Genomic DNA, 12,803 nt, shown 5'->3' with positions numbered 1-12,803 from the left:
GGGGCCATTATGAAGTCAGATAATGGTTACTGGAACATAAGAACTTCGATGCCATGACAGTGAATCTGACAACTGAGACGGCTGCAGACCATGGGGCAGGGAGCATATGGAGCACGGATATGCCAGACAGAGGGATGATTCATATCCCAGGCAGGATGGAGCAGGGCAGCGTGCTATTTCATCGTGCTACTCAGAACTTATGAATTGTTTATTTCTGGAATTTCCCATTTAATATTTTTGGACTGTGGTTGATCGAGGGTAAATGAAATTGCAGAAAGCAAAAATACAGATAAGGGGGACTGCTTGCTGTACAAAGATAGAGACAAGAGGAAGGAGCTGTCCTCAAGGGCTTTTTGTGTGAAGACATCTGGCACACAGATACGCTGCATGCAGGTGGCTTGAGAGAACATGCATCCAGGTATAAATCTGGCATCGACAGGTTGAATTTTCAGTTGACAGGTGGACTACTTTAAATAAAACTGGGGAATTGGTGTGGAAGGGGTGAGAACACCGCCTCCCCTTTGTTATCCCACCTCCACCAAGATGCGCCCGAACCCCTGAGAACAGCTCACTCCACCCTGTCTCTGGGTCATCTGCATCATCTGCTGACTGCACTTCTCTCTTCTGGTCTGGGAGGAGATTGATTTCTGGTCAACAGCACGCCCCCTGACAAAAATGACTTTCTGCCATTTCCTTCCACTCCATTTTCAATCTGATTGCTATTCTGTTTGGAGGAGTGCTATGGTCGGAATGTTTATGTCTCCCTCAAATTCATATGTTGAAATCCTAACCCCCAAGGAGGGGCCTTTGGGAGGTACTTAGATCATAAGGGTGGAGTCCTTGTGAATGGGATCAGTGCCCTTATTAAAGAGGCCCAAAGGGGCTCGTTTGCCCTTTCCACCATGTGAAGATGCAGTGAGAAGGCACCATCTGTGCCCTCATCAGATACTGCCAGCCCTTTGATCTGGGACTTCACAGCCTGCAGAACTGTGAAAAATAAATGTTTGTGGTTTACAAGCCATCAGTTTATGGTACTTTTGTTGTAGCAGCCTGGACAGACAATGTAGGAGGGTGAGTTTGTCTTCCTGAGAATGGTGCGTGACTTAGCTTATTCTGAAAGCAAAATGTCTTTAAGTTTAGTTTATGTTTTTTATGCTTTTTATGTTATTTTTCCTTTTTCTTTTTCACTAGGCATCCAAACACTGGATGTCTAATAACTAATGAGCGGCAGCATCCTACCAAAGCCAGTTTCTGTTGCCAAAGTTGTTACTGCCCTAAAGGCTGGTGCCTGGCTTTTTCAGTTGAGAGAGGGCAGCAAGTTAGTACCTGTGCTGGCCCAAATCCACTGTGAGGACATGCAGGTGCCCTGGAGCCGCTCTTTAAAAGGCTGCCACCTCCTGGTGGAGTGTTTCCCGTGTGCAACCTAAATCAGAGCGCTGTGGATCAGTGGATTCTGCAGATGACAGTTGAATAAAAATGCCAACTGAATGTTCCTCAAAAGACAATGCTCTGTATTGACGTCCGAGAGCTTTTCTCACCCACCTTTCAGTTCTGAAAGATTTCGTTGTCCTGCTAAGATGGATGAAATGGTTGACCCCCAAGATACCTTATAGGGCCCCCTTTTTTTGGTTGTGGGAGTGTTTACTATAATCTCCCTTTTTTGTTTTAAAGACCTTTTAGTGAAATACTTTGTACTTCAAAAGTATATATATGTATATATACAACATATAAAAAATATGAATATTTACAGGTACCCAGCACTTACCTTAAGAAACAGAATATGATGGAATACTCTCAAAGGCCCCTGTGAATCACACCTCATTCACATCCCTTTTCTATCTTCCCTTGGGTATTTATGTGTTTGTCCTGCTTTTTTAAAGAGTTTAAATTACATATATATGTATCCCTAAGTAATACATTGTTTTGTTTGCTGTTGTCTTTTATATTAATGTCATCGAACTAGATGCGTTCTTTTGCAACTTGCATTTTTTTTGTATGAAATCGTGAGATTAAGCCATGTTGATATATTAAATGATGATTCATTCCTTTCCCCTACTATATGGTACTCCATTCTATAGATATACTATAAATAATTTAGTCATTCTTTGTTGATGGACATTTGGGATGTTGTTTGTTCTTATAAATAGCATATTTGGAGTATTTTTTACTATTACAAATTCCGATGCTATGAACCTGTTTTGAACACGCCTTTTGGTACACAGGTACAGGAGTTTCTCCAGCTTTTGTAAGTTGGGGTGGGATTGCTAGGTATGAACAAACATCTACTTTATGAAATATTTCCAAGTATTTCACAAAGTGACTGGACCAGTTTACACAAGTACCATATGAGTCCTCATTGATCCCGTCCTTAGTAATATTTTTATTATCTGATTGACATTTTTGCCAGTCTTGTCAGTATAAAATGGAAGCTCTTTCTGGTTTCAGTTGGCAATTCCTTAGTAACTTATGAGAGGAAACTTTTTTTATATCTTTTGGTCATTGACGCTTCCTTTTCTGTGTTGAATTCATTGTTATGTTTCCAATACACTGCGTTCCATTCGGTACAGCTCTGCCTGTGGCTGAGTTAGGCTAGACAATAGTGCAAAGAAGGCCTGTGCTGATGAAGGGTGTGCTGCTTTTCTTTGTGAAGGCCCTGAGGAGGCGGGAAGTGGCCGCTATGGACCCCGTTATATCACCGACATGGGAGCTGGTGAGGATGATGAAGGATTTGAAGACGACTTAGATTTGGATATTTCCTTTGAGGAGGTAACAATAATCTCTGCTCTTAAAACCCAGGGTGTTTGTGTTTTCTTGCCGAACAAGACAATTTAGCCAATGGACCATAAACATTTTACTTAAAACTTAAATGTGCCCATTTGCTTTTAACACTGATTTGTTTCGTCTGATGATCAGTCTCCAGGTGCTGATAAATCAGTAGTAGGGAAGTACTAGCCATCCTGATGTTCCATAGGCAGCTCCTGCCTGCGGACTTCACAATCTGGCAAAAACATATTTCTATTTCCCACCAAGGGAAATTTCAGAAAATCAGGTATTATAAGGAAATGAACAATTCCTTGACAAAGTCATGCATCTTCATCATATTGTAATAAGAATAAATAATGTAATATCAGTTTTACTGCTGATTTTCTGAGTAATACAAGGAAAAGCACTATGAGTCCCTGACCATCAGGCTCTTTGTCCATAAATTAGAGTCAGTGCTGTCTTCCCCATCTCCATCCTAGGGTTTTTGGAAGTGACCATGTTTTCAAGTACTAGGCAACAACTATAAATAAAACAGTCCAATTGCCATGCTCTGTGTTCATCTTGAACCCCTTTCCTTCTCTGGCTTTAGGTTAAACCACTTCCTGCTACCAAAAGAGGGAATAAGAAATTTTTGGTGGAAAGCAAGAAGATGTCTATATCTAACCCAAAGACCATTTCTAGGCTCATCCCCCCTACCTCAGCATCTCTCCCTGTGACCACGGTGGCTCCCCAGCCCATTCCCGTACAGAGAAAGGGGAAGAATGGTGTGGCCATAATGTCAAGGCTCTTTGACATGCCTTGTGATGAAACTCTCTGCTCTGCTGACAGCTTCTGTGTCAATGACTACACCTGGGGGGGCTCGCGATGCCAGTGCACCCTGGGCAAAGGTGGTGAGAGCTGCTCAGAAGGTAGGCCCTTGGGGGAGAGGAAGAATGTGGTGATGAATTGGCACCATTGAGAGCCAGAGGGCAGTTTTGTGGTCCAAACATAGTTCCTTCTAGTCCCTTCTCCAAGATAAGTACCTTCGTCCACATATTGGTCATTAAATTAACTATACAAGGCAAATTGTGAGGCAACTTTCATTGCTTCTAAGTAGACAGCAGCCCTATTTCTATGTGTGCCAAATGTGTAGTCCCTTTAAAGCAATCAATAAATCATCCTGATACTATCTTAGAGAGGTAGGTTTTACCATAATCACATCTCTACCAAAATATGCAGTTAAAGCTTATGCATGAGGGTTAAGAAGGATAACAACTGGGCCAACTTATATTACACAAAGGCCTGTATAGCTGAGGGCAAGTGACAGTGGCCCTAAAGCCATTGGTTTCTTCTTAGGAAAGCCAGTGCCGGTCTCCAAAAATGCAGCTTCTTCCTAAGAATTTCAGAAGCTCAAAGTCTCCAAGAATGAGAGTTGTAGGTATAAAAAGTATAGAAAAGAAGATAGCGAAGTTGAATAGATTAGTGAGGGTTCTCACTTAATGATATTCAGGCAACGTTGTATACTGATTTTTGCTTTTGAAGAAGTGAGGAAGTAGCATTCTTTTGTGTTGTCTTTTTTCTTCTTCAGATATTGTTATCCAGTATCCTCAGTTCTTTGGCCACTCCTATGTAACGTTTGAACCTCTGAAGAATTCTTATCAGGCATTTCAAATTACTCTTGAATTTAGGGTAAGAGGGATGTGTTGTTTGATGAGTGCTTTTTGGACACTTTAACACAGCAATGTGCTACATTCAAAGGCTGGGGGAGAGGAAGGGGGGCAGCAGGGAGAGTGACGAAAGGTAAATATGACACAGAGCCTGTCTCTAAACCAGCTCAGGAGACAATAGGAATGAAGAGTACATTCACAACATTCAAGTGTGACAGTGAGGAGACGGTGGGTTTGTATATTACTGAACTATAGAGTAGCTGGCATGAAGATTGCAAGTGAAAATGTTGGGGTCCGAGCAATGTTGTTCACAATAGTGATTTCTCCCAGGCCAGGATTGAGAAGAAACAATGCATTCCCCATTCCAAAATTGTTTAAAAAGAGAGCCCAATTCTCTGTCTTCATTGTGATGGCTGTCACTGAACAAATAGAAAACTTTTCTTTACGCAAGCCTTGCTTCGTGAGGGCCCAGTGGAGGTTCTCTGATTTGAATCAACTGCAGATAAGAATTCAGTCAGTGACCTCAGCTTAAACTGATTCTTTTGGGTATCTCCAATGACACAAAAAGGTCTGGAGGTCTGGAAAGAAGTCTCATTTGAAGTCATGGCCACATTGTTGAGTCTTCAAGAAATGACCTGTCTTAGTCTAAGACCACCAGCACAGCTTTCGGCTGAGCTATTCTTACCATCCTGTTCTCCTGATAGAAGGAAAGAAGCAAATGTGCATGCCTCCCCAGAGGGAAGGAAATAGAAAGAACAAAGTGAAAATAGAATTGGATGTACACCAGCAACATCCTCACTGTGACCGTGGTCTTTGTACATTTGGTTTTCTGAGGCTCTGCAGGTGCATCCACAAAGGACAAGTAAAGAGCGGGTCAAAGATGGGGTCACCTTGCTCTCGCCTCACTGCTACCCCTCAGTTTATATCACTGCCATTTGTTTATTGAAAATGAACTGGGACCAGGTATCTGGGAGTGAATTGGAGCCCACATGCTTGACCCTTTGTAGATAGGATCGTGGAGGAGAAAATGCTCAAGTTTCACATTTGTGTCTTTCCAGATGGTGCTTTAAGGAAGGGGAGGTGCTTACTGTTCATGTGGCTTTTGTTTGTATAATCACAGGCGGAGGCAGAGGATGGCTTACTGCTCTACTGTGGGGAGAACGAACACGGGAGGGGGGATTTCATGTCCCTGGCTATCATCCGACGCTCGCTGCAGTTCAGGTAATTCCTGCCAAAAGCCTCACACTCTTTTTTTGTTACATTATCTTACATTATATTTGCATTTTTATAGTATGAAAAAATATATACAGGATAGGTTCTAGTAGATGAAAGAATGGTTTGTATAAAATGAATATGAACCAGTTTACCAAATACTGGTGTACTGGGATTGCAGGATAACCTATAAAACTTGGGTTTTGGAAATCATTCATTCATTCAGCAGCACCTACAGTGTAACTGGCTGTGGAGGTGTTGTAGAGTGTACCTGGTCCTGGGGATGCTGTTGAACATACCTGATGCTGCAGGTGCTGTTGAATGTATCTGGCACTGCAGGTGCTGTTGAATGTACCTGGCTCTGGAGGTGCTGTTGAATGTACCTGGCACTGGAGGTGCTGTTGAATGTTTCTTGAGGAGGGTACCTGGCACTCCTGTCAATCCTGAGGATGCAGAGTGAGCCAAAGGAATACAGTTTCTTTTCTCTGGAGCTCTAGTGGATGTGATGGGAAGAAGGCTGGGGTCTTCTCATCTCCCTTTGGCAAATGTGGCTGACAGGTGTGGACTGAGAGGAGCCTCCAACCTCCTATGGGCTCCCCATCCTCATCTTCCTCTGGGCTGTGCTGGGAACTCTTTGGCTTGCCTCCACTGCCCTCATCGTTTCTCCCCCAACACACTTTGGAAGCCACCTTTAGCTTATGTGTGGTCTTCTGGGGGGCAGAGTTTTGTGGAAGGGTGAAGATTTTAATGAGTCTTGTGGAGGTGTGCACTGCACCTCTTTGTGAACAACCAACGGGCACCAGCCTTGTCCTTCTCCGTGGCGCACTGGCTGACATCCTAATGGCACCAACCCCCTGCTGCCTGACCTTCAGCATGTGGCGCAACCTCTCCAAGCCTGCCTTTCCTCATGGGGCTGTTGTGAGGGTTAAATGAGTTAATTCATAAAAGCGCTTAGAGCAGCGTCTGACCCAGAGCAAGTACTCAATAAGCATCAGCCATTATTGTCTTCTTAAATTACCTTCAGCATAAAAGTGTTTTTGGTTAAGTTGAAGAAGGCTTCTGAGCATCCCACTTGGGCTAGAAAATGGGCCCCCATGCTTTACTAAATGATTTGATTCACAGAAGTTTGGTGTTAGCCACCAGGATCTTGGGCGGTGGTTTTCACCTTGTAGGGTCCTAGCACTTGGAGGATCGGATAGACTCTCAGTAGCACTGGCAGTTGTTAGCTGGTAGCAGCTCTCCAACTATGTAACTCCTGCTGAGTGAATCTGCTATCCTCTTCAGGGTAAGCCTGTTTTGCAATGCCTCTTGACTGCATCTCACTTCACTGAGGATCTCGAGACAAAGGGAGGGCCTGAGAAGTGGCTGCAGTTAATGCAAATCCTAGTAAGGAAAATGCCGGCTACGACTCCTTCCCCACCGGCAGTCTCAGGATCCATGTGGAAGAGGCATGGTGGCTATTTGGAAGTTGACCAGAAAGGTCCAATATTCCACCTGTTAGGCATAGTGACCATGGGCACTCCTGGGCCATAGGGAGGTTGGGATAAAAACAAGAATAATGCAGCCATCTGAGGACACCCCTCCTCTGTCTCACCTCACTCCTGAGCCTCCTATGGACCTCGCCTGTATTGAGGTACAGCTAAGCACAGATGGCAGGGCTGGCCAGCTTGCCAAAATGAGCCTGAAGACCTGGATTTTTATATTTTTATGAATATCACTGAGCTTTATTATTTGAGAGTTTGGAAAGTCCCCAGAGAAATCCCTGGAAACACAGTGACTTGCATTCTATTCACTGTAGCTTGAATTCACTGTAAGCATTTGGCAATTGCTGAAAACAAGAAGGAGGTCCTTAGTTGCCCATCATTTTCTTTTCTTTTTCTCTTTCTTATGATTTTTCCTTTACTTTTCTTATGGGTCCTGTCCTTTTCAGAAACAAAGAAGGCTAAATTCCTTCCGAGTAGAAGTGATCACGTACTTCCAGTCAAAAGAAAATGGGAGCTGGTTGCAGTGGCTCACACCTGTAATCCCAGGATTTTGGGAGGCCAAGGTGGGCGGATCACGAGGTCAGGAGATCGAGACCATCCTGGCCAACATGGCGAAACCACGTCTCTACTAAAAATACAAAAATTAGCCGGGTGTGGTGGCATGCGCCTGTAGTCCCAGCTACTCAGGAGGCTGAGGTGGGAGAATCGCTTGAACCCGGGAGGCGGAGGTTGCAGTGAGCAGAGATCACGCCACTGGACTCCAGCCTGGGCAACAGAGCGAGACTCTTTCTCAAAAGAAAAGAAAAGAAAACGGGATGCGGATTAGCTACTACCTTTCATTAATTTCTTTTTTTTTTTTTTTTTGAGACGGAGTCTCTGTTGCCAAGGCTGGAGTGCAGTGGTGCAATCTGGGCTCACTTCAACCTCCACCTCCTGGGTTCAAGTGATTCTCCTGCCTCATCCTCCTGAGTAGCTAGGATTACAAGCATCTGCCATCGTGCTCAGTTAACTTTTGTATTTTTAGTAGAGACAGGGTTTCGCCATGTTGGCCAGGCTGGTATCGAACTCCTGAGCTCAAGTGATCCACCTGCCTCGCCCTCCCAAAGTGCTGGGATTACAGATGTGAGCCACTGTGCCCAGCTTTTTAAAATTTAAACTTTTATTTTTTATTTTTATTTATTTTTGAGACAGAGTTTCACTCTGTTGCCCAGGCAGTGGCTTGATCTTGGCTCACTGTAACCTCCACCTCCTGGGTTCAAACAATTCTGCTGCCTCAGCCTCTGGAGCAGCTGTGACTATAGGCACCCACCACCATGTCCAGCTAATCTTTGTATTTTTAGTAGAAACGGGGTTTCACCATGTTGGTCAGGCTGGTCTCGAACTCCTAACCTCAGGTGATCCGCCTGCCTTGGCCTTCCAAAGTGCTGGGATTACAGACGTAAATCACCATGCCTGGCCTAATGTCAACTTTTATTTTAAATACAGGGGGTACATGTGCAGATTTGCTACGTGGGAATAGTGAATGATGCTGAGGCTTGGGGTACAGATCCCGTCACGCAGGTAGCGAGCACAGTACCCAAATGCCCATGATTTTCTAAGTTGCAGAAAAAATCAGGTTAACAAAGGCCCTACATTGAAAGGTCCTATGGGTAGATGAAAGATAACTAGACGGAGATCGTCCCCAGGAAGAGGTGCCTAGTTCTTCCCTGTATTGATTTCAACAGCACTTGATATTCATAAACATGACTCTGAACAGACTGACTCTGAAGGGAGCTGTTGACCTGGAAGTGACGTCCACGGAATCTGAAAACATAATGACCTGGTTCGTCAAGAAATCTTCTTTTCCTTTTCCTCCCCAACAGGTTTAATTGTGGAACTGGGGTTGCCATCATCGTAAGTGAGACCAAAATCAAACTAGGGGGTTGGCACACGGTTATGCTCTACAGAGATGGGCTGAACGGGCTGCTGCAGCTGAACAATGGCACCCCAGTGACAGGCCAGTCTCAGGTATGTATGAGCCCCACACCCTGCCCACCCCACATACCACCCACCATAAGTCTCCTGAGAAGGGCTTACTGCAGAGAGCCGTGGCAGAGTCTGCAGGATTCAAGTTCTGGATGGGCTTGGTAAGGCCTATTTCTCATGGTGAACCCATGCAACAGACCTTTGATGTGCTCCTGAGTGGTCTTGCACTCCAGGTGAGCTTTCAGGGCACACATCCACTGCACATCTACCAAAGAGAAGAATTAAACTTGCAAGCATCATTGCTGTTGGTGCATAGGTCCATGTTGCAGGACTGTGCCCAAGGACATGTTCTCTTTCCCTAAGTACATCAAAGCCAGCAGTAGAAGAAGGCCCATATTAGAAGAATAGAACCCATTATTACTATTATTACTTGGAGGCAGGGTCTCACTCTGTCCCCCAGGCTGGAGTGCAGTGGCATAATCATGGCTCACTGCAGCCTCTACCTCCCTGGTTCAAACCATCCCGCCTCAGGCTCCCAAGTAGCTGGAACTACAGGCATGTGCCACCATGCCTGGCTAATTTTTTTTTTTTTTTTTTTTTTTTCTGTAGAGTTAGAGTTTCACTGTGTTGCCCAGGCTGGTCATGAACTCCTGGATGGAAGCGAGTCTCCCACCTAGGCCTCCCAAAGTGCTGGGGTTACGGGGATGAGCCACCACACCCAGCCTAGAAGCCATTATTAGTGTCAAACACAAAGCTTGCTTTTAGGGCAGGAGTGTTGCAATCCTGTGGCTTTAGAAGACAGTCTTGAAAGGTTCACTTGGTTCAAAATGCAGGAATAAGCTGTTCATCTACCTTTGAGGGGGGCCGTAATTGTAGGAAATGGTTAAAAAAAAAAAGTCAGACTGTTGGGCTACTCAGCAAATCACCTAGTATTCGCATATTTGTTATGGTCTGGGCAATTTTAGGACTATGTTCAGAATAAACAGTTTGGATTAGCAGCCTGCCAGGGAACTGAGCCTATAATTATAATCAGGCAGGTGTCTGTATTCTCCAAGGAAAAATGTAGCAAGAAAGCCTTTGTTTATATGTCTAGAGCTTCCTCCCTGCCTGGGCTCCTCTCTACTCTTTGCCAGCAAGACACATTATATAAAGCAGTGGTCCCCAACCTTTTTGGCACAAGGGACCAGTTTTGTGGAAGTCAATTTTTCCACGGACCAAGGTTGGGGGATGGTTTCGGGATAAACTGTTCCATCTCAGACCATCAGGCATGGTTAGAGTCTCAGAAGGAGCGTGTAACCTGGATCCCTCGCATGCGCAGTTCACAACAGGGTTCGTGCTCCTGTAAGAATCTAATGGCACAGCTGATCTGACAGAAGATGGAGCTCAGGCGGAAATGCTCGCTCACCGTGCCACTCACCTTCTGCTGTGCACCCTGCTTCCTAACAGGCCACAGACTGGTATGGGTCCATGGCCCAGGGGTTGGGGACCCCTGATATAAAGGGCTATGCCTTGCTGACACCCCGCCTTCCAAAATATAGAAGAAAATATCTCATTAATTTGGATCCCAGTGGTTCCAAAGGAATAAGAATTCAAATTTAGTAAATGTGGATCCAGGGAGACTGTTTATGCTCAGATGGCTAGGTAAGAAAAAGACAGGGTCAGTGAACTGCATCAGTGCCAGGACTATAGGCCTAACATGATAAAAGTTAGTTTGATAGGAATGAAGAAACTTCTAGCTTGGGTCCAAAATACTAACATGAAGACAGAATGGGGAAGCTACAATAGAAGCCTGTGAAAATGTCTAATCGTTTAAAGTGGGGGAAGTTCCATAGCTGTTAACAAACAGGGTCATGTGGTAACAATAAGCTAAAGAATTATAGGCTGTGTTAACAGAGTCATAGCATCTAAAAAAGGGAGGTGATGATCTTATTCTATTCTGGTGACTATGTGATAGCTTCTAGTGACTCAGATGGTGACTCTAATCCTCTGAGAGGATTACATTCACATCTGGATCACATTCTAAGAAGGCTGCAGACAAATTGGAGCAGTTCCAGGGGTAGTCACCCAAACTGGAAGATGACTTGAAATCCCTTCAATGATTGATTGAAGGAGCAATGTTTAGTTTGGAGAAGAGAAGATGAAGGCATGCAAGGTGGCTTTTCATTATAGAGTCAAAGGGAGAGTCTTGGGAAAGAAAGATTTACTCCATGGACGCCCCCTCAAGGCCAGAGCTGAATGGAGTGAGCCTCAGGAGGTCGATTTTAGCTTCACCTAATCATACAAAGGGACAGAAGTGCAACAGACTATCTCAGGAGAGGGGGGTATCCTTGGGAGGTGTTCAAGGCGTAACTTATCTAAACTTCTTGTTAGGGATGTACCAGGAATCCAACAGCCAGTGAAAGCTTGAATTATAAGAGTTTTTATATTTTTTGTTAATCTCAAGATTCTATGATTTTAATGAATATAAGAATTAATTGAGCCAGGCACAGTGGCTCATGCCTCCAATACCATTACTTTGGGAGGCTGAGGTGGGTGGATCACTTGAGGTCAGGAGTTCGAGACCAGCCTGGCCAACATGTGAAACCTTGTCTCTACTAAAAATATAAAAAAATTAGCCAGGCGTGGTGGTGGGCGCCTGTAATCCCAGCTACTCAGGAGGCTGAGGCAGGAAAATTGCCTGAACCTGGGAGGTTGCAGTGAGCTTAGACTGCGCTACTGCACTCCATCCTGGGCTGCAGAGCAAGACTCCATCTCAAAAAAAAAAAAGAAAAGAATTAACAATTAATTTGATTGCCAGGCACAGTGGCTCACGCCTGTAATTCCCACACTTTAGGAAGCCAAGGCAGGAGGATCACTTGAACTCAGCCTAGCCTAGGCAACATGGTGAAGCCCCATCTCTACCAAAAACAGAAAAATTAGCCAGGTGTGGTGGCATATGCCTCTAGTCCCAGCTACTTGGGAGGCTGAGGAGGGAGGATCACTTGAGCCTAGGAGGTCAAGCCTGCAGTGAGCCATGTTTGAGCCTATGAATAGCCCTGCACTTCAGCCTGGGTAACATAGCCAGACCCCATTTGTATTAGTCCGTTCTCATACTGCTATGAAGAAACTGAGACTGGGTAATTTATGAAGAAAAGAGGTTTAATTGACTTACAGTTCTGCATGGCTGGGAAGGCCTCAGGAAACTTACAATCATGGTGGAAGGGGAAGCAAACACGTCCTTCTTTACGTGGCAGCAGCAAGGAGAAGTGCTGAGCAAACGGGGAAAAGCCCCTTATAAAACTATCAGATCTCATGAGAACTCACTACCACGAGAACAGCATGGGGGTAACCACCCCCATGATTCAATTACCTCCCACTGAGTCCCTCCCACGACCCGTGGGGATTATGGGAGCTACAATTCAAGATGATATTTGGGTGGAGACACAGCCAAGCCATATCATCATCTTTTTTTTAAAAAAAATAAGTAATTGCAAGAAGCATGTAGCTTTATGGATACTCAGGCTGTAGATTGCCTCCATACTAGTGAGACTTGCTAAGCAAGTTGTAAAGCAGGACCACAGATGTGGCTGTTTAATAAGCTTTCTGAGAGACACTGATTCTATCTGAAGTGGGATTCCCCAGCAACAGACCTGAGATGTGGAGTCCTGTGCAAGTGATGTATTAAGAAAGTGCTCCCAGGAGAAACTGCTAAGAGAGAGGAGACGGACGGGGAAGAAGAGGATATCAGCAAGAG

At 44.7% G+C, this 12,803-nt stretch overlaps 1 protein-coding gene across 3 annotated transcripts in view; it reads left to right on the top strand.

Annotated features, from left to right (window-relative positions):
• EGFLAM (EGF like, fibronectin type III and laminin G domains) overlaps positions 1-12,803 on the top strand; it is a 211,121-nt gene that overhangs the window by 149,647 nt on the left and 48,671 nt on the right. For 2 of the 3 annotated variants that reach the window (XM_016953398.4, XM_016953400.4), the window contains exons 7-11: positions 2,651-2,766; positions 3,353-3,671; positions 4,331-4,431; positions 5,530-5,630; positions 8,968-9,112. In XM_016953398.4, coding sequence (XP_016808887.1) covers positions 2,651-2,766; positions 3,353-3,671; positions 4,331-4,431; positions 5,530-5,630; positions 8,968-9,112 — 782 coding nt within the window. Of the gene's footprint in view, positions 1-40; positions 419-2,650; positions 2,767-3,352; positions 3,672-4,330; positions 4,432-5,529; positions 5,631-8,967; positions 9,113-12,803 lie in introns of those variants that run through there. The other variant, XM_001142294.7, reaches the window with a different exon arrangement.

Source organism: Pan troglodytes, chromosome 4, assembly GCF_028858775.2.
Source record: "Pan troglodytes isolate AG18354 chromosome 4, NHGRI_mPanTro3-v2.0_pri, whole genome shotgun sequence".
NCBI lineage: Eukaryota > Metazoa > Chordata > Mammalia > Primates > Hominidae > Pan > Pan troglodytes.
This window is presented reverse-complemented; position numbering and strand designations above follow the sequence as displayed.